We start from the raw sequence: 22398 nt of genomic DNA on the forward strand, positions 1-22398 counted from the left end.
ACTATAAAGAAGCTGAGCGCAGAAGAATTGATGCTTTTGAACTGCAATGAGATCCAACCAGTCCATCCTAAAGGAGATCAGTCCTGGGTGTTCATTGGAAGGACTGATGCTGAAGCTGAAACTCCAATACTTTGGCCACCTGATGTGAAGAGCTGACTAATTTGAAAAGACCATGATGCTGGGAAAGATTGAGGGCAGAAGGAGAAGGGGACGACAGGATGAGATGGTTGGATGGCATCACTGACTCAATGGACATGGGTTTGGGTAAACTGCGGGAGTTGGTGATGGACAGGAAGGCCTGGCATTTTGTGATTCATGAGGTCGCAAAGAGTCAGACACTACTGAGCAACTAAACTGAACTGACTGAATAAAAATTCAAATGCAATTATTCTTTGACTTAGAAGTTCCATTACAAATATATCCTATTTAAATATGGCCCCAAATTTACAATGATACACATACAACGAGGTTCACTGAAGCATCTTCTGTGATGGCAAAAGTGAAAGTAATTTCAATATCCAAAAACAGGGAAATGTTTAGATAAATTATGATATATTTATACTGTGGACTACTCTAAGTATTCAGAAAGATTGACAGCTATAAAAGGAATAGACTGAAACACTGCATGTGGTTAATAGTAGCTATCTGCAGAGAATGAGACTGGTTATGAGTAGTTACAGGGGAAGAATGATAACGACAATTCAACAATACAAATTCGACGATGTAAAGTAAACAACGATGACGTACCTTTTGTAATAAAATAAAACGAAGCAGGTCTAGGGAAAACTTTTTAACTTTTATTTCTGTTACCCTTCACCCAAGAACATTTTCAGATGCTTCACATCTCCAATAGAAGTACTTTTTAAAACCTTCTTCATGTAATAAATATTAAACTAGCATACAATTGGGCTTCCCTGATAGCTCAGTTGGTAAAGAATCCGCCTGCAATGCAGGAGACCCTGGTTTGATTCCTGGGTTGGGAAGAACCACTGGAGAAGGGATAGGCTACCCACTCCAGTATTCTTGGGCCTCCCTTGTGGCTCAGCTGGTAAGGAATCTGCCTGCAATGTGGGAGACCTGGGTTTGATCCCTGGGTTGGGAAGATTCCCCTGGAGAAGGAAAAGCTTCCCTGGTGGCTCAGATGGTAAAGCATCTGCCTGCAATGTGGGCGATCTAGGTTCGATAACTGGGTTGGGAAGATCCCCTGGAGAAGGAAATGGCAATCCACTCCAGTATCCTTGCCTGGAGAATTCTATGAACAGAGGGGCCCGATGGGCTACAGTCCATGGGGTTGCAAAGAGTCAGACACGACTGAGTAACTTCACTTTCACTTTCAGCATACAATCATTAAAAATGGTGTTTAAAAAAGCAAAACATGTATGCTGCAGAACATTTAAAAAATATAGGAAGGCACGTGCTCAGTCACTAGGTCGTGGTCAACTCTTCGCGACCCCATAGACTGTAGCCTGCCAGGCTTCTCTGTCCATGGAATTTTCCAGGCAAGAATACTGGAGCGGGTTGCCATTTTCTTCTCCAACAGGAAGGCATAAAGAAAATAAAAACCACGCACAATGCCACCACTCCAAGATGACTGCCCTTATTGTGCTATATTTCCTCCCTTTCTTTTGTCTGTGGATATAAATGCCAGTCCTCTACCTCTAGACCAGACCCTTTTGTTGATCTTCAAATCTACATAAATGATGCAACTAACAAACACTGCAGCTTGAACAAATCCAAAACTGAACTAGTTTTCTCCACCCCTTTTGAAGATGCTCTTATTCACTACTCTGTGTTGGTCAATAAACAGGGATTCTCTGGTAGCTCAAACAGTAAAGAATCTGCCTGCAATGCAGGAGACCCTGGTTTGATCCCTGAGTTGGGAAGATCCCTTGGAGAAGAGAATGGTATTCTCCACTCCAGTATTCTTGCCTGGAGAATCCATGGACAGAGGAGCTTGGCAGGCTACAGTCCATGGGGTCTCAAGAGTTGGACCCGGCTTAGCAACTAACACATCATCTATACAGATGCTCAAGACAGAAGCCTTGAGACTCCTCCTTTCACAACCTCTTACCAATTAAGACACCCTGTTGATTCTACATCCCAAGTCTTTCCTGGACCCGTCCATGTCTCTCAGTCCACACTGCTGTTGCCCATTTAGAACACCATCACTAGCAACAGAAATTAAATTAGCTTTCTTATCTCAGTTTTGCTGCCTCGTCCCACTAGTTGCACTGCAGGTTGAGAAAGCTTTCTAGAAATGTGCATTTCAATAAGTCACTTATTATATTTAAAACTATTCTACACCCCAAACAATAAAGAACATTATTCATTAACACATTACATAAGACCCTCCATTACTCTTCTGCCACAAGCCCCAGTCTCCTCTTCATTCTCTCTCTCTGTTCAACAAAGCTGCCTTAGGGAACGTACTGCATAGTACTTGGCTCACTGAAACCTACACTTCAAAAATATTGGATGAAAATTGCTAGAATGTTCAACAGTTTTCAGTACGTACACAGCCTCTGACCTTAAAACTTTGGCACAGGCTATTGATGGTCTGCTACAAAAACTCTCTTCCTACCTATTCCTTCACACAGGTAACTTTGATTCCTCTTTCAGGTCTCAGTTTAACAATCGCTTCCTTTGGGGATCCCTTCATTCCCTCTAGATGTGGTTTCCCATGGCATACCATACATTCCCTACCATAATAAAACACTCTTTGTTGCAATAATTTGTGGGATTGTTTGTTTTGTTCAATTATCCTGGCTTCTCATTGCTCTCTGAGAGCAGAGACTACTTTTTCATAGCAATATGGACACTCCAATCATAGTGCTTTGTGCATTGTAGGCTCTCAAAATATATGTGCTCAATTGATATAGCCTAAATGTCTTCCATTTCCTTTCCAGAACCAGAGTCCACTCTTCTCTACCATGTTCTGCCCTAGAAGTCTGATGTTGCCTCTAGCTTCTAGTTGAGTTGGGTTGGTGGTGAGCCCAGGCAGATGAAAGGGACAGAAGAGAGCAGATGCAGATATTAATATTTATTCTTGCAGAGGTTGCCTTTGGTAGGCTGCATTCTTCTACTGAAGGTCACAGTTCCTCTCAAGGTGGCCCTCTCTCAGTGACTCTCCCTGTCCTGGGGCCCTTCAGGTGACAACAGCCCAAACTGTTTCTAGTCCCAAAATACTGCATTATTCCTTGCGGTTTTCCTATAAAATGCATTGTTTTTGTTCAGTGCCTTAAGTCATTCTCTTTGCGACCCCATGGTTGCAAGGTTTCCCTGTCCTCCACTATCTCCTGGAGTTTGCTCAAATTTATGTTCATTGAGTTGGTGATACAATCCAACCATCTCATCCTCTGCCACCTTCTTCTCCTTTTGCCTTCAATCTTTTTCAGCATCAGGGTCTTTTCCAGTGAGTCAGCTCTTCCCATCAGGTGGCCAAAGTATTGGAACTTCAGCATCAGTCCTCCCAATGAATATTCAGGGTTGATTCCTTTAGGATTGACTTGTTTGATCTCCTTGCAGTCCAAGGGACTCTCAAGAGTCTTCTCCAGCACCACAATTTGAAGGCATCAATTCTTTGATGCTCTCTTCTTTATGGTTCAAATTTCACATTTGTACATGTCTACTGGAAAGACCATAGGTTTGACTATACAGACCTTTGTCAGCCAAGTGATGTCTCTGCTTTGTAATACACTGTCTAGGTTTGTCATTGTTTTTCTTCCAAGCAGAATCTTTTAATTTCATGGTTGCAGACACTATCCACAGTGATTTTGCCATGAAATGATGGGACCAGATGCCATGATTTTAGTTTTTTGAACACTGAGTGTTAAGCCAGCCTCTTCACTTTCCTCTTTCATCTTCGTCAAGAGCCTCTGTCATTCCTTTTTGTTTTCTGCCGTTAGGGTGGTGGTGTCTGCATATCTGAGGTTATTGATATTTCTCCCTGCAGTCTTGATTCCAGCTTGTGATTCATCCAGTCTGGCATTTTGCATGATGTTCTTTCCATATAAGTTAAATAAACAGGGTGAGAACATACAGCCTTGTGCCACTAACCTGCTTACATCTTTGCTGCACTTACATCTTTTTGCTGCACTCAGTATGCCAGCAAATGTGGAAACTCAGCAGTAGCCACAGGACTGGAAAAGCTCAGTTTTCATTCCAATCCTAAAGAAGGGCAATGCTGAAGAATTTTCAAACTACTGGGCAATTGCACTCATTTCCCATGTTAGTAAGGTTATGCTCAAAATTCTTCAAGCTAGGCTTTAGCAGTATGTGTATCAAGAACTTCCAGATATACAGCTGGATTTAGAAAAGGCAGAGGAATCAAAGATCAAACTGCCAACATTCACTGGATCATAAAGAAAGCAAAGGAATTTCAGAAAAATATCAACTTCTGCTTCACTGACTATGCTAAAGCCTTTGACTGTGTGGATCACAACAAACTGGAAAATTTATCGAGAGATAGGAATACCAGACCACCTTACCTGTCTCCTGAGAAACCTGTATTTGGGTCAAGAAGCAACAATTAGAACCTTACATAGAACAACTGACTGGTTCAAAACTGGGAAATGAGTACAACAAGGCTGTATATTGTCACAGTCAATATATATACAGTCAACAAGGCTGTATATTTATTTAACTTATATGCAGAGTACATCATGTGTAATGATGGGCTGGATGAAGCACAAGCTGGAATCAAGATTGCTGGGAGAAATATCAACAACCTTAGACATACAGATGATACCACTCTAATGGCAGAAAACGAAGAGGAACTAAAGAACCTCTTGATGAGAGTGAAAGAGGAGAGTGAAAGGCTGGCTTAAAACTCAACATTCAAAAAAGTAAGATTATGGCATCTGGTCCCATCACTTCAAGGCAAATAGAAGAGGAAAAGGTAGAAGCAGTGACAGATTTTCTTTTCTAGGGCTCCAAAGTCACTGTGGATGGTGACTATAGCCATGAAATTGGAAGATGCTTGCTTCTTGGAAGGAAAGCTGTGACAAACCTAGACAGCATATTAAAAAGTAGAGACAGCACTTGTCCAACAAAGGTCCATGTAATCAAACCTATGGTTTTCCCAGCAGTCATGTATGGATGTGAGAGTTGGACCATAAAGAAAGCTGAACACTGAAGAATTGATGCATTTGAATTGTAATGTTGGAGAAGACTCTTGAGAGTCCCTTGGACTGCAAGGAGATCAACCAGTCAATCCTAAAGGAAATCAACTTTGAATATTCATCCGAAGGACTCCGACACTTTGGCCACCTGATGTGAATAGCAGGTTCACTGGAAAAGACCCTGATGTTGGGAAAGATTGAAAGAAAAAGGAGAAGAGGGTTGCAAAAGATGGGATAGTTATAGGATCACTGACTCAATGGACATGAACTTGAGCAAACTTCGGAAACAGTGAAGGACAGGGAAGCCTGCAGTGCTGCAGTCCATGGGGTCGCAAAGAGTCAGATATAACTTAGCCACTGAACAACAATGCTCCAACAGCTATCCTATTTTGAATGTGTCTTCTGTTTCCTACAGGGAAATGGAATGAAAGAGAATTCCAGATTTATAATACTGATTATGTTTTTATAAAATAAATATATGGTAAAATAGGATTTCCAAAAGATCCCCCCGTTCCCCCCCAAAAAAGATTTCTAAAGCCTTTCAAAACTAAGATCTGAACAACGATATGATGGTGCTGCCTCTCACAGATATCCCATCATTCGTACAAACAGCCCTCTGGCTGACATGTGAATTGTTTTTTTCTCTTTGCTATTATCGAAAGGTCTCTAAAGAATATTCTTGTCAACAATTTGCACAAATCCTTATATACTTAGAAGGGGAATTAGAAGGGGTTAAAGGGTATAAATTTAAGGTTACAAATTTCACACTGAAAACTGTCCCCCCAGAAAATTTATACAAATTACAGTCCACCAGTCATATCCAGGCATGCCTAATTCAGTGTGCCCTTGCCACTACTTTTGTGCATACTGCACCCTGGCAAAGAGACACTATATACCAATGCCAGGCAAAGGGGGAAAGCCAGTTTCTTTCATCATTAACCTAACAATGTTACACCATGAAGTGAGATAAAGTACACTAGGCTTTGTTAGTGAGAGGGTAACAGGCAGGAAGGCCAGGGGTCTCCAAATAGAGGAAATAGCCTGCAAGTGTCAGACATTTTTATCTCTCTTAAGCGGCAGGAGGAAACAAACTAGCAATATTTTTTCCTTCTCTATACAAATTTAAAGGGAGGTTTCTCTTAAAACTATTGTGTTGCCATAATGACACCCGGCTTCGCCTGAAGTTAGCTATTCTTGAGCCTAGAGATAACCAATGCCTTTTTCTTATGGAAATGTTTGTCTTAAGCTATGCTAATGTACTATGCCTTTACCCCAAACTCTGTCTCCAAGTCGGTTCCGCCTCTTGGCCCAGAACCTACTTGACAAACCAGTATGGATATTGTTCCCCTAATCTATGTAAATGAAACTATTTGTATGGTGGTCTGCCCTTCTTCAAGATTCAAGTTAATCATTTTATGGCCCAGGATAAACGATTTGGTGCCAAGATTATCCCAAAATGCATCTTATAATGGGTGAGGGGCCTGGTGCCATTCTGAATTTGAAGACATTCCTTTCTTTCATTAACAGACTGCTAGTGACTATATAACATCCAGCTAAAGACTAGCAGGGGGGTACTCTTTCTGCCCCCTTCTGATGCCTATGTCAGAAGCTTTCTCTATCTCCTTTATACTTCAATAAAACTTTATTACACAAAAGCTCTGAGCGATCAAGCCTCGTCTCTGGCCGCGGATTGAATTCTTCTCCTCCGGGGGCCAAGAATCCTGGTGTATTCGCGTGATTCAACAACAACCTTTCATTAGAAGACCCAGGTTTTGATATTTAACTTCCCTCATTAGCTACCTGGTGTTTTCTTCCTGAGCTTTAGAATCCTCAGCTAAAGCTTTAGCATTCTTAGGCCACAGGACTGGAAAAGGTCCATTTTCATTCCAATCCCAAAGAAAGGCAATTCCAAAGAATGCTCAAACTACCGCACAATTGCACTCATCTCACACGCTAGTAAAGTAATGCTCAAAATTCTCCAAGCCAAGCTTCAGCAATATGTGAACAGTGAACTTCCTGATGTTCAAGCTGGCTTTAGAAAAGGCAGAGGAACCAGAGATCAAATTGCCAACATCCGCTGGATCATGGACAAAGCAAGAGAGTTTCAGAAAAACATCTATTTCTGCTTTATTGACTATGCCAAAGCCTTTGACTGTGTGGATCACAATAAACTGTGGAAAATTCTGAAAGAGATGGGAATACCAGACCACCTGATCTGCCTATTGAGAAATCTGTATGCAGGTCAGGAAGCAACAGTTAGAACTGGACATAGAACAATAGACTGGTTCCAAATAGGAAAAGGAGTATGTCAAGGCTGTATATTGTCACCCTGCTTATTTAACTTATATGCAGAGTACATCATGAGAAACGCTGGACTAGAAGAAACACAAGCTGGAATCAAGATTGCGGGAGAAATATCAATAACCTCAGATATGCAGATGATACCACCCTTATGGCAGAAAGTGAAGAGGAACTTCAAAAGCCTCTTGATAAAAGTGAAAGTGGAGAGTGAAAAAGTTGGCTTAAAGCTCAACATTCAGAAAACGAAGATCATGGCATCCGGTCCCATCACTTCATGGGAAATAGATGGGGAAACAGTGGAAACAGTGTCAGACTTCATTTTTTGGGGCTCCAAAATCACTGTAGATGGTGACCGCAGCCATGAAAGTAAAAGATGCTTACTCCTTGGAAGGAAAGTTATGACCAACCTAGATAGCATATTCAAAAGCAGAGACATTACTTTGCCAACAAAGGTTCGTCTAGTCAAGGCTATGGTTTTTCCTGTGGTCATGTATGGATGTGAGAGTTGGACTGTGAAGAAAGCTGAGTGCTGAAGAACTGATGCTTTTGAACTGTGGTGTTGGAGAAGACTCTTGAGAGTCCCTTGGACCGCAAGGAGATCCAACCAGTCCATTCTGAAGGAGATCAGCCCTGGGATTTCTTTGGAAGAAATGATGCTGAAGCTGAAACTCCAGTACTTTGGCCACCTCATGTGAAGAGCTGACTCATTGGAAAAGACTCTGATGCTGGGAGGGATTGGGGGCAGGAGGAGAAGGGGACGACAGAGGATGAGATGGCCGGATGGCATCACTGACTCGATGGACGTGAGTCTGGGTGAACTCTGGGAATTGGTGATGCACAGGGAGGCCTGGCGTGCTGTGATTCATGGGGTCTCAGAGTCGGACATGACTGAGCGACTGAACTTTAGCATCCTCTTTTATAAAAAAGTGGGAATAAATATTCCCTACCTCACAGGTTGTTGTGAGTTTTATAAAAGATAAGTTTAAAGGGATGTAGCTGAGTGGTTCTCAAGAAATGTTTTGCTGTGTACTTTATAATCTTTCTGGTGGTTCCCTTGGATTTCATGGCTCTCATTTTCCTGTATTAAATGCCTTCTAAGTAGGTTTTCCTTTCAATAAGCTCACAACACAATTTTTGAGAGTAAAAAAAAACAAAACAAAAAGAAATCACACAAAATCATTGATTCATATATGAACCAATGATTCCTTTGTTTTGAGAAGTCATTTAATCCTAGAAATAGAGTATGAAGTATCTCAATAATAGGCAACATCATTCTGTACCCTATACTTCATTAATACTGTAACCTTATCTACTTTATCATATATTTAGGATCAAATCTTTAATTTTGAAAAATATTCATTTATACACAGATAATTTTTTGTAAAAAAAAAAAAACATTTAAGAAAACAATATTGATTCCTTATCATTGCCAGGCAAAGAAGGAATATAAGCCTAAGTATGACACAACTCTGACTCTGAGGAAGATAAAATTCTCAAGGCAAAATGGACAAACAGTCTCATGACAAAGTCATAAGCACTGTGGTACACCTATGAAGAGCTATGGGAATAAGGAAGAAACATGCTCACCACTGTATATAGGAGCACCTGGAGAGAGGCAGGAGGGTGACAGGGAAAGCGAGGGAGCAGATAAAGGGGAGAGTCCTGAAGATGATTAGAAACTTCTCTTTGGGAAATGGAAAGAAAATTTCTCTCTAGACAAGTAGACAGCTCATACAAATAAATGAAGCATCATAGCACCTGGCGCTGTGGGGGAGAATCCTGGGGACATAGTACAGCTGAAGCACACAGCTCTTAGAGGGAAAGGATGGTAGGAAATGAGCTTATGAAGAAGGACAAGGGACTCTTTAAGGACAGAACTGCATCCTTCCTCTAGTTCATATATTGAAGCCCTAACCCCTAATGTGAGTGTACTTGGGATAGGGTCTCAGTTCAGTTCAGTCGCTCAGTCGTGTCCGACTCTCTGCGACCCCATGAATCGCAGCACGCCAGGCCTCCCTGTCCATCACCAACTCCCAGAGTTCACCCAGACTCACGTCCATTGAGTCAGTGATACCATCCGGACATCTCATCCTCTGTCGTCCCCTTCTCCTCCTGCCCCCAATCCCTCCCAGCATCAGAGTCTTTTCCAATGAGTCAACTCTTCGAATGAGGTGGCCAAAGTACTGGAGTTTCAGCTTCGGCATCATTCCTTCCAAAGAAATCCCAGGGCTGGTCTCCTTCAGAATGGACTGGTTGGATCTCCTTGCGGTCCAAGGGACTCTCAAGAGTCTTCTCCAACACCACAGTTCAAAAGCATCAATTCTTCGGCACTCAGCTTTCTTCACAGTCCAACTCTCACATCCATACATGACCACAGGAAAAACCATAGCCTTGACTAGACGAACCTTTGTTGGCAAAGTAATGTCTCTGCTTTTGAATATGCTATCTAGGTTGGTCATAATTTTCCTTCCAAGGAGTAAGCGTCTTTTACTTTCATGGCTGCAGTCACCATCTACAGTGATTTTGGAGCCCCAAAAAATGAAGTCTGACACTGTTTCCACTGTTTCCCCATCTATTTCCCATGAAGTGATGGGACCGGATGCCATGATCTTTGTTTTCTGAATGTTGAGCTTTAAGCCAACTTTTTCCACTCTCCACTTTCACTTTCATCAAGAGGCTTTTGAGTTCCTCTTCACTTTCTGCCATAAGGGTGGTATCATCTGCATATCTGAGGTTATTGATATTTCTCCTGGCAATCTTGATTCCAGCTTGTGTTTCTTCCAGTCCAGCGTTTCTCATGATGTACTCTGCATATAAGTTAAGTAAGCAGGGTGACAATATACAGCCTTGACGTACTCCTTTTCCAATTTGGAACCAGTCTGTTGTTCTATGTCCAGTTCTAACTGTTGCTTCCTGACCTGCATATAGATTTCTCAAAAGGCAGATCAGGTGGTCTGGTATTCCCATCTCTTTCAGAATTTTCCACAGTTTATTGTGATCCACACAGTCAAAGGCTTTGGCATAGTCAATAAAGCAGAAATAGATGTTTTTCTGAAACTCTCTTGCTTTGTCCATGATCCAGCGGATGTTGGCAATTTGATCTCTGGTTCCTCTGCCTTTTCTAAAACCAGCTTGAACATCAGGAAGTTCACGGTTCACATATTGCTGAAGCCTGGCTTAGAGAATTTTGAGCATTACTTTACTAGCGTGTGAGATGAGTGCAATTGTGCAGTAGTTTGAGCATTCTTTGGCATTGCCTTTCTTTGGGATTGGAATGAAAACGGACCTTTTCCAGTCCTGTGGCCACTGCTGAGTTTTCCAAATTTGCTGGCATATTGAGTGCAGCACTTTCACAGCATCATCTTTCAGGATTTGAAAGAGCTCAACTGGAATTCCATCACCTCTTCTAGCTTTGTTCGTAGTGATGCTTTCTAAGGCCCACTTGACATCACATTGAGGATGTCTGGCTCTAGGTCAGTGATTACACCATCGTGATTATCTGGGTTGTGAAGATCGTTTTTATACAGTTCTTCTGTGTATTCTTGCCACCTCTTCTTAACATCTTCTGCTTCTGTTAGGTCCATACCATTTCTGTCCTTTATCGAGCCCATCTTTGCATGAAATGTTCCTTTGGTATCTCTAATTTTCTTGAAGAGATCTCTAGTCTTTCCCATTCTGTTGTTTTCCTCTATTTCTTTGCATTGATCGCTGAAGAAGGCTTTCTTATCTCTTCTTGCTATTCTTTGGAACTCTGCATTCAGATGCTTATATCTTTCCTTTGCTCCTTTGCTTTTCACTTCTCTTCTTTTCACAGCTATTTGTAAGGCCTCCCCAGCCATTTTGCTTTTTTGCATTTCTTTTCCATGGGGATGGTCTTGATCCCTGTCTCCTGTACAATGTCATGAACCTCATTCCATAGTTCATCAGGCACTCTATGTATCAGATCTAGTCCCTTAAATCTATTTCTCACTTCCACTGTATAATTATAAGGGATTTGATTTAGGTCATACTTGTATGGTCTAGTGGTTTTCCCTACTTTCTTCATTTCAGTCTGAATTTGGCAATAAGGAGTTCATGATCTGAGCCACAGTCAGCTCCTGGTCTTGTTTTTGCTGACTGTATAGAGCTTCTCCATCTTTGGCTGCAAAGAATATAATCAGTCTGATTTCGGTGTTGACCATCTGGTGATGTCCATGTGTAGAGTCTTCTCTTGTGTTGCTGGAAGACAGTGTTTGTTATGATCAGTGCATTTTCTTGGCAAAACTCTATTAGTCTTTGCCCTGCTTCATTCCGTATTCCAGGGCCAAATTTGCCTGTTACTCCAGGTGTTTCTTGACTCCCTACTTTTGCATTCCAGTCCCCTATAATGAAAAGGACATCTTTTTTGGGTGTTAGTTCTAAAAGGTCTTGTAAGTCTTCATAGAATCATTCAACTTCAGCTTCTTTAGCATTACTGGTTGGGGCAAAGACTTGGATTACTGTGATACTGAATGGTTTGCCTTGGAAACAAACAGAGATCATTCCGTCGTTTTTGAGATTGCATCCAAGTACTGCATTTAGGACTTTTTTGTTGACCATGATGGCCACTCCATTTCTTCTGAGGGATTCCTGCCTGTAGTAGTAGATATAACGGTCATCTGAGTTAAATTCACCCATTCCAGTCCATTTTAGTTCACTGATTCCTAGAATGTCGACATTCACTCTTGCCATCTCTTGTTTGACCACTTCCAATTTGCCTTGATTCATGGGCCTGACATTCCAGGTTCTTATGCAATATTGCTCTTTACAGCATCGGACCTTGCTTCAATCACCAGTCACATCCACAGCTGGGTATTCTTTTTGCTTTGGCTCCATCCCTTCTTTCTTTCTGGAGTTATTTCTCCACTGATCTCCAGTAGCATATTGGGCACCTACTGACCTGGGGAGTTCCTCCTTCAGTATCCTATCATTTTGCCTTTTCGTACTGTTCATGGGGTTCTCAAGCCAAGAATACTGAAGTGGTTTGCCATTCCCTTCTCCAGTGGACCACATTCTGTCAGATCTCTCCACCATGACCCGCCCATCTTGGGTTGCCCCACAGGCATGGCTTAGTTTCATTGAGTTAGACAAGGCTGTGGCCCTATAAGGATAGGGCCTATAGGGAGGTAATTAAGATTAAACGGGATCTTAAGGGCGGGACCCTAATTCAGTAGCACTGGTGTCCTTATAAAGAGGAGGACACAGAAGGAATGCATATGCACAAGAAAAGGTCCTGTGAGGACACAGTTAAAAGGCAGTCATTTGCAAGCCCAGGAGAAAGGCTCCACCTGGAAACCACCCCTGCTGGTCCCTTGATCTTGGACTTCAAGCCCCAAGAACTAGGAGAAAATCAGTTTCTGTGGTTTAAGCCACCCTGCCTGTGGTATTTTGTTATGGTAGCCCTAGCAGACTAAGACAGGATAATTGCAAACATTCCTGAAAATCACAAAAGAACATTTGCCTATGATCAAACCTACGATCAAAGTCCCATATTTCTCAAACTTGGGTTCAGATGTACCTAAGATAATCAAATATGTGTTTAGAAAGGAGACCCTGGTACCCTGGGGGGAATGCATTTGAAGGTGGAAAACCTGGAAGCAAGAAAACAAGAGACGACTGCACAGTTACTGAGATGAAGAGGGTCTGAATTTGGGCCTCTCTAAAGTCGAATTATAATTGCTATATAAATAAAATACAGTGAATATTTTGGCCTAAATGGCCTCGTAATTGTCTCAAAAACACTTGCCACTGAGAATTTTGTAGTTATATCTAAATACTTCCTGCATAACTGTTACAGTGGCCTATGAAAGTACTAAAAGATGCCAACAGACACAATCGTGTGCATGTGCACTCAGTCGTGTGTGATTTTTTGCGACCCCATGGACTGTAGTCCACCAGGCTCCTCTGTCCACGGAATTTTCCAGGCAAGAAATACTGGAGTGGGTTGCCATGTCCTACTCTAGGGGATCTTTCTGACCCAAGAGTCAAACCCAGGTCTCCTGCATTGCAGGGGGATTCTTTACCAACTGTGTCACAAGGGAAGCCCAGCAGACGTAACTGGAAGACAGAAAAGTTTGCTGAGCAAGAGGGAGCCCAGACAGGGGACACTAATTTTAACTACCCTATTACAACCTGTTTCAGTTGTTGCATGCTAGTTTTATCCCTCCTTTCCTCTGTCACACTGAAGAGCTGGTCCCTCTTAATAAATAAAACCAATCCCCTCTACTTGTACTCTATCTCAGCATTTTGAAAGCTGCAGATGGGTCCAGAAACTGATTGAGCAGATTATTAAAAAAAAAAAAAAGAACAAAACAAAAATCACCACCACCAAGAGACTGGAGTAGAAGACAATATAAATGATATCACAAGCAGTAAGAGTAAGTATTGCTTTATGAAACTTGTTTCAGTAATATGTGTGTGCTCGCATCAGATAGCAAAGATAAAAATTTATTTCCCAGAGACTCACAGATTTAGAAAATGAACTTATGATTGCCGGGGGGAAGGGATAGTTAGGGACTTTGGGAAGGTCACGTACACACTGCTATATTTCAAATGGATAACCAACAAGGACCTACTGTATAGCACATGGAACTCTGCTCAATGTTATGTGCCAGCCTGGATGGGAGAGGCATTTAGAGGAGAATGGATAAGTATGGCTGAGTCCCTTGACTGTTCACCTGAACTGCCACAACATTGTTCATCAGCTATACCCCAAAAGAAAAGAAAAAGTTTTGGGGAAAAAAAAGAAAAAAAAAGTTCCTACTGAGGGTTGTGGCCAGAAAAGTTTGAGAGAGACTGCTCTAGATTCTCTTTGCTTAGAACCCCTTCGAAATCTCACTAATTATCTTCTTGCCTCCATCTTGAATCTCTTCTTCATTTTTAGTTTTTTCCCAACAAAATAAAAACTCAAACATCTCATCTCCTGAGTGTCTCCTTTCAGATCCCAGTGTCTCCCTGTCAGTCAAGCTTCTGGAAGAGAAAACTACAATCTCAGCTTGGACTTTCTCACCTCCGTTGCTTCTCAATCCACTGGAGGCTGGTTTGGCCTCCACCTGCTACTGCAGTTTAAAGACCTCCATGTGCACTTTGGAATTTCTCTCTTTTTATCCCTTGACCAGCATCTGACATAGTTTCCTAAAACATACGTCTTTGGGCTAGTTCCACTCTCTTCTGATTTTTCTCTTACTTCTTTGGCCGTTAAATTTTCTTGCAGTTTCCTTCTCTCCTATCCATCCTTTAAAAGCTGGTTTTTAGTCACTCTTTCCACTCAACAGGGGTAGTCTCTCAATCACTAAGTAGTTTCAATTTCTACCCTCATGCTTTGGTTTCTACAACTCCAGTTATGATCTCAAACTGTTTTTGAACTGTGGTGCTGAATACTCTTGAGAGTCCCTTGGAGAGCAAGGAGATTAAACCAGTTAATCCTAAAGGAAATCAGTCCTGAATATTCATTGGAAGGACTAATGCTGAAGCTGAAGCTCCAATACTTTGGCCACCTAATAAGAAGAACTGACTCATTGGAAAAGAAAGACCCTGATGCTGGGAAAGATTGAAAGCAGGAGGAGAAGGGGTTGACAGAGGATGAGATGGTTGGATGGCATCACGAACTTGATGGACATGAGTTTGAGCAAACTCTGGAAGATGGTGAAGGACAGGGAAACCTGGTGTGCTGCAATTCATGGGGTCAAAGAGTCAGACATGACCTAGCAACTGAACAACAGTCCTGATCTCATTCCTAACATCCATTTTTACATGGCATAAAAGATGTGTCAATCTGGAAGCTTAACTTTCTGGAATCATTTCATTTCAACCTCTAGCATTTTACCCTTTAGATATACCAAACTACCCATTTAGGGTTTCAGTCTAACAGCAAAAGCTATGGAATCAGACTTCCTGAGTTTGAATCCCTATTTCAACACTTTGTAACCCCAAGTAAGTTACTAGATTACTCTGTGCCTGAGTTTTCTCATGCACAAAATGGAGAAAAATAACAGAAACAAACTCTCATAAAAGAGAGAATTAAGTGAGTTAATACATATAAAGCAAGTCTTAAAAGCATGCCTGGCACATAGCAAGCAGTCAGTAAGTTATTATTTATGCTATCAGGTCCTGCAATACCATATACATACAAAACTTGACTGTATGCTATTCTCGTTAAGGGCGCTCTACATTTAGGTTCCTTAGATTAATCTACACATTATTAGGATTTCAGGTTAATTTAGAAAATTACTATTTTTACTTCACATTCTTTGTTGAGGCACCCACTCAACATTCTTGATGGCTTAAAATGGTATCTTGAAGTAATAAGGGGCCTCAATAATCACCTCAAGTGACCTTTCCACCCAACACAAGAATGTTTTCTAGCCGTTGTCATCCAACTGCTGAACCACTAGTATTCACTGCCAGTTTCACTTCTGAGCACCACCCACTTTGCCAAGCCAAAACCTGCTTCCCTGTAATTTCCACCCAACCTCTGCCTTTCAGATTACCTGCAATAAGGCACCCTTTCTCACATGGCAGTTCTCTAAATACCTTAAGTCCCTTCCATGTCCTAAGTTAAACTAGTTCCTTTAGTTATTTCTCAAAGAAAATGATTTCTACTCCTTCGACTATTGCGGACACCTCTGAATTCCAATTTGCACCTGAACTCATTGAAATATTGCAGGTTTGGTTTAATGGTCAAGACTAACATCCCTATCACTAGGTACTATAATTTTATTAAAAGGGCTTACTTTAATGAAAGCATTAAAAATCCTAGCATTAATGCAGGTGGTCGGTCAACTATATAATATTTTTATTTCAGTTATCCATCTTCCTAAGTTTTCTTTTCTATCACCATTTCACAGCCACACTTGTGCCGGGCACAGCCACACTGGGGGTTTCTTGTTACACAGTCCTGCTTCAACTCCTAGATCTTTAATTTTGTCCTCCTATCTTGATTATCTTAACTATCACTTCAGTCCTACTGGTCTCCTAATATGCTCTCCATTTAATTAATATTACCAATATTCTCAGGTACAAGAATCCCCTTTTCTCAGGCATAGTCTGCACCACAGCAGACTGTCTTAAACTCACCAGGCCAAGCACTCTAAAATGATCATCTCAACCATCACCTCTTTTGCTCTTACATAAAATTGAGAAATACCAAGTCATATAGGTCTGCACCTGCAGCCAAATCCAGAATTCCTGCCTTCATGTTCAAGTTACAGTCTACCAGGAATTCCTGGGGTAAGGCTTAAGGGCCAGAGGGTTTTGAGTTAGACCTAATTCAGATGTAGATGCAAATCTCAGATTGCAAATCTCAGATAACTTACGACTTGGGCACGTTAGTCAACTCCAATTATCCTCATCTGTGTATCGGGAATAATAAATTCACAGTGTTGTTCAGAGTAGTAAATGATCTAATGCAAGAAAAGTTCTTAGTTCATTGCTCTTATTGCAAGTAAACACTCAATGAATGTTCCTTGTTGTCGTAATTCTTATTTGTGCATGTATGGAACTCCATGGAAATTACATATCTTTGTGGGTTCTCTTCTAGGGAGAACCCTCCATAATTTTCACTAATTTTCAATGGCTTCTTATCTCCTCTCCAGCTGTCAAAATTTTAGTCCTTCTCTGGTGAACCTCAAGACTAATCAGACTTTTACAGATACAGAAGAATATGGCCATCATCAATCTGTAACTTTCTTAACAGTCTACGACTACTCCTGTTTTGGTAATTGGATTTATTCCATTTTGACCTTAATTTTATGTTGTCTACAGTTATTTTTTATTTGAATGAGTCTCAAGACTAAAATTCAGAGAAGGCAAGGGAAACCCACTTCAGTACTTTTGCCTGGAAAATCCCATGAATGGAGGAGCCTGGTAGGCTGCAGTCCATGGGGTCACCAAGAGTCGGACACGACTGAGTGACTTCACGTTCACTTTTCACTTTCACGCACTGGAGAAGGAAATGGCAACCCACTCCAGTGTTCTTGCCTGGAGAATCCCAGGGATGGCGGAGCCTGGTGGGCTGCCATCTATGGGATCGCACAGAGTCAAACAAGACTGAAGCGATTTAGCAGCAGCAAGCCTAAAATTACAATGTAAGTTTCCTGAGGGCAAGAACTTTATGTAGGTGCTTCTATAACCTATACAAATGTTAAAAGGCTAAGGTATAAGTGAACAGAAGACAATCTCCTAACTCTATGAGATAAACCACTTCTGCAGATCTAATTCTCAAGGTAGACCTTAACTTGTAGTAATTAAATACAGCAGGACAGTCTAGTCCTTCCCTTCCTCCAACTCCATCCTCCACCAGCCTTCTATCTGTAGAAAAACTTTAGTCAAATAAGTTTAATCGAAAAAGTGAGAAAATAAAGAAGCAAAGGACAACAGGACCAAATACTAATAGTGTATCACTAAGCAAAGTCAAGGACCTTTCATTTCTCTTCAAGGGCTATAGATAATATTCTGAGCTATATCCTTTAAGCAGTATTATCTAACCTAAATCAAATCCCTTATGATTATACAGTGGAAGTGAGAAATAGATTTAAGGGACTAGATCTGATACATAGAGTGCCTGATGAACTATGGAATGAGGTTCATGACATTGTACAGGAGACAGGGATCAAGACCATCCCCATGGAAAAGAAATGCAAAAAAGCAAAATGGCTGTCTGGGGAGGCCTTACAAATAGCTGTGAAAAGAAGAGAAGCGAAAAGCAAAGGAGCAAAGGAAAGATATAAGCACCTGAATGCAGAGTTCCAAAGAATAGCAAGAAGAGATAAGAAAGCCTTCTTCAGTGATCAATGCAAAGAAATAGAGGAAAACAACAGAATGGGAAAGACTAGAGATGTCTTCAAGAAAAATAGAGATACCAAGGGAATATTTCATGCAAAGATGGGCTCGATAAAGGACAGAAAAGGTATGGACCTAACAGAAGCAGAAGATATCAAGAAGAGATGGCAAGAATACACAGAAGAACTGTACAAAAAAGATCTTCATGTCCCAGATAATCACGATGGTGTGATCACCGACCTAGAGCCAGACATCCTGGAATGTGAAGTCAAGTGGGCCTTAGAAAGCATCACTACGAACAAAGCTAGTGGAGGTGATGGAATTCCAGTTGAGCTCTTTCAAATCCTGAAAGATGATGCTGTGAAAGTGCTGCACTCAATATGCCAGCAAATATGGAAAACTCAGCAGTGGCCACAGGACTGGAAAAGGTCCGTTTTCATTCCAATCCCAAGGAAAGGCAATTCCAAAGAATGCTCAAACTACCGCACAATTGCACTCATCTCACACGCTAGTAAAGTAATGCTCAAAATTCTCCAAGCCAGGCTTCAGCAATATGTGAACAGTGAACTTCCTGATGTTCAAGCTGGTTTTAGAAAAGGCAGAGGAACCAGAGATCAAATTGCCAACATCCGCTGGATCATGGACAAAGCAAGAGAGTTCCAGAAAAACATCTATTTCTGCTTTATTGACTATGCCAAAGCCTTTGACTGTGTGGATCACAATAAACTGTGGAAAATTCTGAAAGAGATGGGAATACCAGACCACCTGATCTGCCTTTTGAGAAATCTGTATGCAGGTCAGGAAGCAACAGTTAGAACTGGACATAGAACAATAGACTGGTTCCAAATAGGAAAAGGAGTACGTCAAGGCTGTATATTGTCACCCTGCTTATTTAACTTATATGCAGAGTATTTCACGAGAAACGCTGGACTGGAAGAAACACAAGCTGGAATCAAGATTGCCAGGAGAAATATCAATAACCTCAGATATGCAGATGACACCACCCTTATGGCAGAAAGTAAAGAGGAACTCAAAAGCCTCTTGATGAAAGTGAAAGTGGAGAGTGAAAAAGTTGGCTTAAAGCTCAACATTCAGAAAACGAAGATCATGGCATCTGGTCCCATCACTTCATGGGAAATACATGGGGAAATAGTGGAAACAGCGTCAGACTTTATTTTTTTGGGCTCCGAAATCACTGTAGATGGTGACTACAGCCATGAAATTAAAAGACGCTTACTCCTTGGAAGGAAAGTTATGACCAACCTAGATAGTATATTCAAAAGCAGAGACATTACTTTGCCAACAAAGGTTCATCTAGTCAAGGCTATGGTTTTTCCTGTGGTCGTGTATGGATGTGAGAGTTGGACTGTGAGGAAGGCTGAGCGCCAAAGAATTGATGCTTTTGAAGTTTGGTGTTGGAGAAGACTCTTGAGAGTCCCTTGGACTGCAAGGAGATCCAATCAGTCCATTCTGAAGGAGCTCAGCCCTGGGATTTCTTTGGAAGGAATGATGCTAAAGCTGAAACTCCAATACTTTGGCCACCTCATGTGAAGAGTTGATTCATTGGAAAAGACTCTGATGCTGGGAGGGATTGGGGGCAGGAGGAGAAGGGGATGACAAAGGATGAGATGGCTGGATGGCATCACTGACTGGATGGATGTGAGTCTGGGTGAACTCTGGGAGTTGGTGATGGACAGGGAGGCCTGGCGTGCTGCGATTCAGGGGTCGCAAAGAGTTGGACACAACTGAGCGACTGGACCGAACCGAACTGAACTGATAGATACTGAAATACCCAGCTGGTGGCAGAAGATAATTACATGATGACCGAAATTGTAGCCATGACATTAGCTGCCACAACTGGTCTCAAAGAAATGAGAACAAATGGACCCTTGAACTGAAGACTTGCTGTACTTAAAACAATCAAGATTATGCTGCATGACCAATTTCAACAAGACTGTCTGGCTGCCTGTGCTGTTTTTACATGTAACCCACTTCCTCCACCTATAAACGTCCTTTCCCACTGATTGTCAATTGCAGGGAGGGAATTCAGCCTTGGGACATGAGTCTGCCCCTGCCTCCAGTTCAAACCTCCAAAATAAAGCAAAGTTTCCTTTCTATCAACTTTGCCTCTTTATTTGCTTTTGAGACGAGAGTAGCTGGACCCCACTTTCAGTAAGAGAACTGAAATACCAGAAAATAGTTTGCAAATAAAGTTATGAAAAACATTTTTTGAAGTTATCTTTTTCAGAATTTTATGTTGAGTTTAACTTTTAAATTATTTTCTTAATTTCCATACAGTTAATTCACTTAGTGCACTTAATTCAATAAAGCTAAACAAAAGCCTATACTATTTGGATTCTAGCTACTTATTCCTTCACAAGGACCCGTACCATACTACACACGACAACAACAAAGTTTCAAGAGAATTCTGTACCAACCCCATTCCTAGCAATGTGATTCCTCCCTACTCCAGGATTTCCCTCACAGCCCACAGGGCAAACACGTGTCTATTCTAAGATTTCCAAGTACAGGTTTCCCGGCTATGCTAAAGTAAAGCATGAAAGAGTTAATATAGGCCAAAAGTGCATAATGTGAAGGAGCAATTACCTTAACACGCACTTTGCTAAAGGATGCACAAAATAAATCCAGATAAAGCACAGATGCTCACAGAAACAGTTCAAAGCTATGATTGATTGACGCTGAGATGCTGAGTGTGGTTTTCGGGAAAGGAGCTGGCGGTGCCATTCGTGCTGCTGGCGGTGCACGCTGCCTCTCTAGGGCTTGCTGCAAAACAAACGCTGAACTTGCTATTCTCCATTTTCGCCTTCTTTTTGTAATGGCGAAAATCCTTTTCCATTCTTTGCGATTTGAGGGTGAGCGGGAAAAGGCTTACTAATGAAAGCCTTTCCTAAAAGCTAGGTGGTGTGAAGCGAACTTTCGAAAGGCTGGGGGGTGGGGGTGGGGGGTGGCGGGTTCTTGTATCTCCAAGGGTGAACGATTTGCACGTGTGAGGTTTTAAGCCCTGAAATGTGATCAATCCTTTCTTATTTTATAAAGCATGCCTTTGAGTTCCACGTTCTATACCAATGAGGGCCTTTCTCAGACTTTTATATCCATTCTCTTCATCCCTCAGTACCGGGGGAAAGGGGACGCCGGCAGCCAGACCACTTAAACCAGACTCCCTTTCCTCAAATCTGGCCCCACAGGAGCCCGGGCAAACAGTATTCTTTAGCTCTCGCCTCGCCTGCAGTACGCAAGAGGCAGGTGAGGACGAAGCCCTCCCTCTGCATCTTTATCACTCGGTTCCGGGTGATCGCAAGGAGAAGCCCAGGGTCTGACTGGTCTCTTACCGGCGAAGCGGATCTTCACGAGGTCAAGCGGGTGCAGCGCGAGGTTGGAAAGGACCCCGCCGCTCACGCCCGCCACCAGATTCTCGTAGCGGACGTGGCGGAATATTGTGCTGCTCCACGCCGACAAGCCGGACGCCGACTGGCCCTGGCCTGTCATGGGCTCAGGGTCCGCTGATGCCGCGGGCGTGGGACGAGATGCAGTGGCCGCCACCGTGGCGACGGTCGCCGCGCTGGAGCAGAAACCGCAGGGCACGAGCCCACTTCCGGCACCCGCGCGTGGAGTCACACTCGTGGAGGCGAGGGTGAAGCCGAGAGACCTAGGCGCACGAGTGACTGACTAGAGAGGCGCCGCCGCACGTCAAGCGGACAAGGGAAAGTGGGCAGCGGGGCAGGGAGCCTCGGTCAAGGCCCCGCCCCGCCTCGCCCACCTCCGCGGCTGGGCTTAGGCTGAACTGCGCGGATCTGAGAACACAGATGAAGCACCGCCCCCGGCCAACCTTTGTCCGCACGACTACGGAGCGCCGCAGAGCCCACCTGAAGCCGGTTTCCGCTCCGCGGAAGTCACATGACAAGAAGTAGTCGGGAAGAAGCGGAAGTGGCATGTGAGAAGGCGGCTGTGGTGGCGGTAACTGGGCCCGGGAGAGAAAGGGTTGTGAGATCCCTGGAGAACTGGCAGCAAGATGAAGGTGAAGATGCTGAGTCGGAACCCCGACCACTATGTACGCGAAACCAAATTGGACTTACAGCGAGGTGGGACAAGTTAGACAGCCTTGGATCCGGCCTGGGCTCCACCGAGTAAAGCTGGTCGGGGAGGGGAGGCTGGTGTTCCA

The 22398-nt window shown here is 42.6% G+C and overlaps 2 protein-coding genes across 3 annotated transcripts in view; one reads left to right on the forward strand and one right to left on the reverse strand.

Moving 5' to 3' along the window:
* Positions 1–22044, reverse strand: part of SLC25A32 (solute carrier family 25 member 32) — a 32482-nt gene extending 10438 nt beyond the window's left edge. Inside the window, exon 1 of the mRNA XM_005899365.3 lies at positions 21569–22044. Within this exon, the coding sequence (XP_005899427.1) occupies positions 21569–21725 (157 nt within the window). The 5' untranslated portion in view covers positions 21726–22044. The remainder of the gene's footprint in view (positions 1–21568) is intronic.
* Positions 22045–22142: 98 nt separating this feature from the next.
* The window catches only part of DCAF13 (DDB1 and CUL4 associated factor 13), a 29099-nt gene continuing 28843 nt past the window's right edge, over positions 22143–22398 (forward strand). The window contains exon 1 of one of the 2 annotated variants that reach the window (XM_070383078.1): positions 22143–22318. In XM_070383078.1, the coding sequence (XP_070239179.1) occupies positions 22286–22318 (33 nt within the window). In that variant the 5' untranslated portion in view covers positions 22143–22285. The remainder of the gene's footprint in view (positions 22319–22398) is intronic. The other variant, XM_070383077.1, reaches the window with a different exon arrangement.

This window comes from Bos mutus, chromosome 14 (genome assembly GCF_027580195.1).
Source record: "Bos mutus isolate GX-2022 chromosome 14, NWIPB_WYAK_1.1, whole genome shotgun sequence".
Classification (NCBI taxonomy): domain Eukaryota; kingdom Metazoa; phylum Chordata; class Mammalia; order Artiodactyla; family Bovidae; genus Bos; species Bos mutus.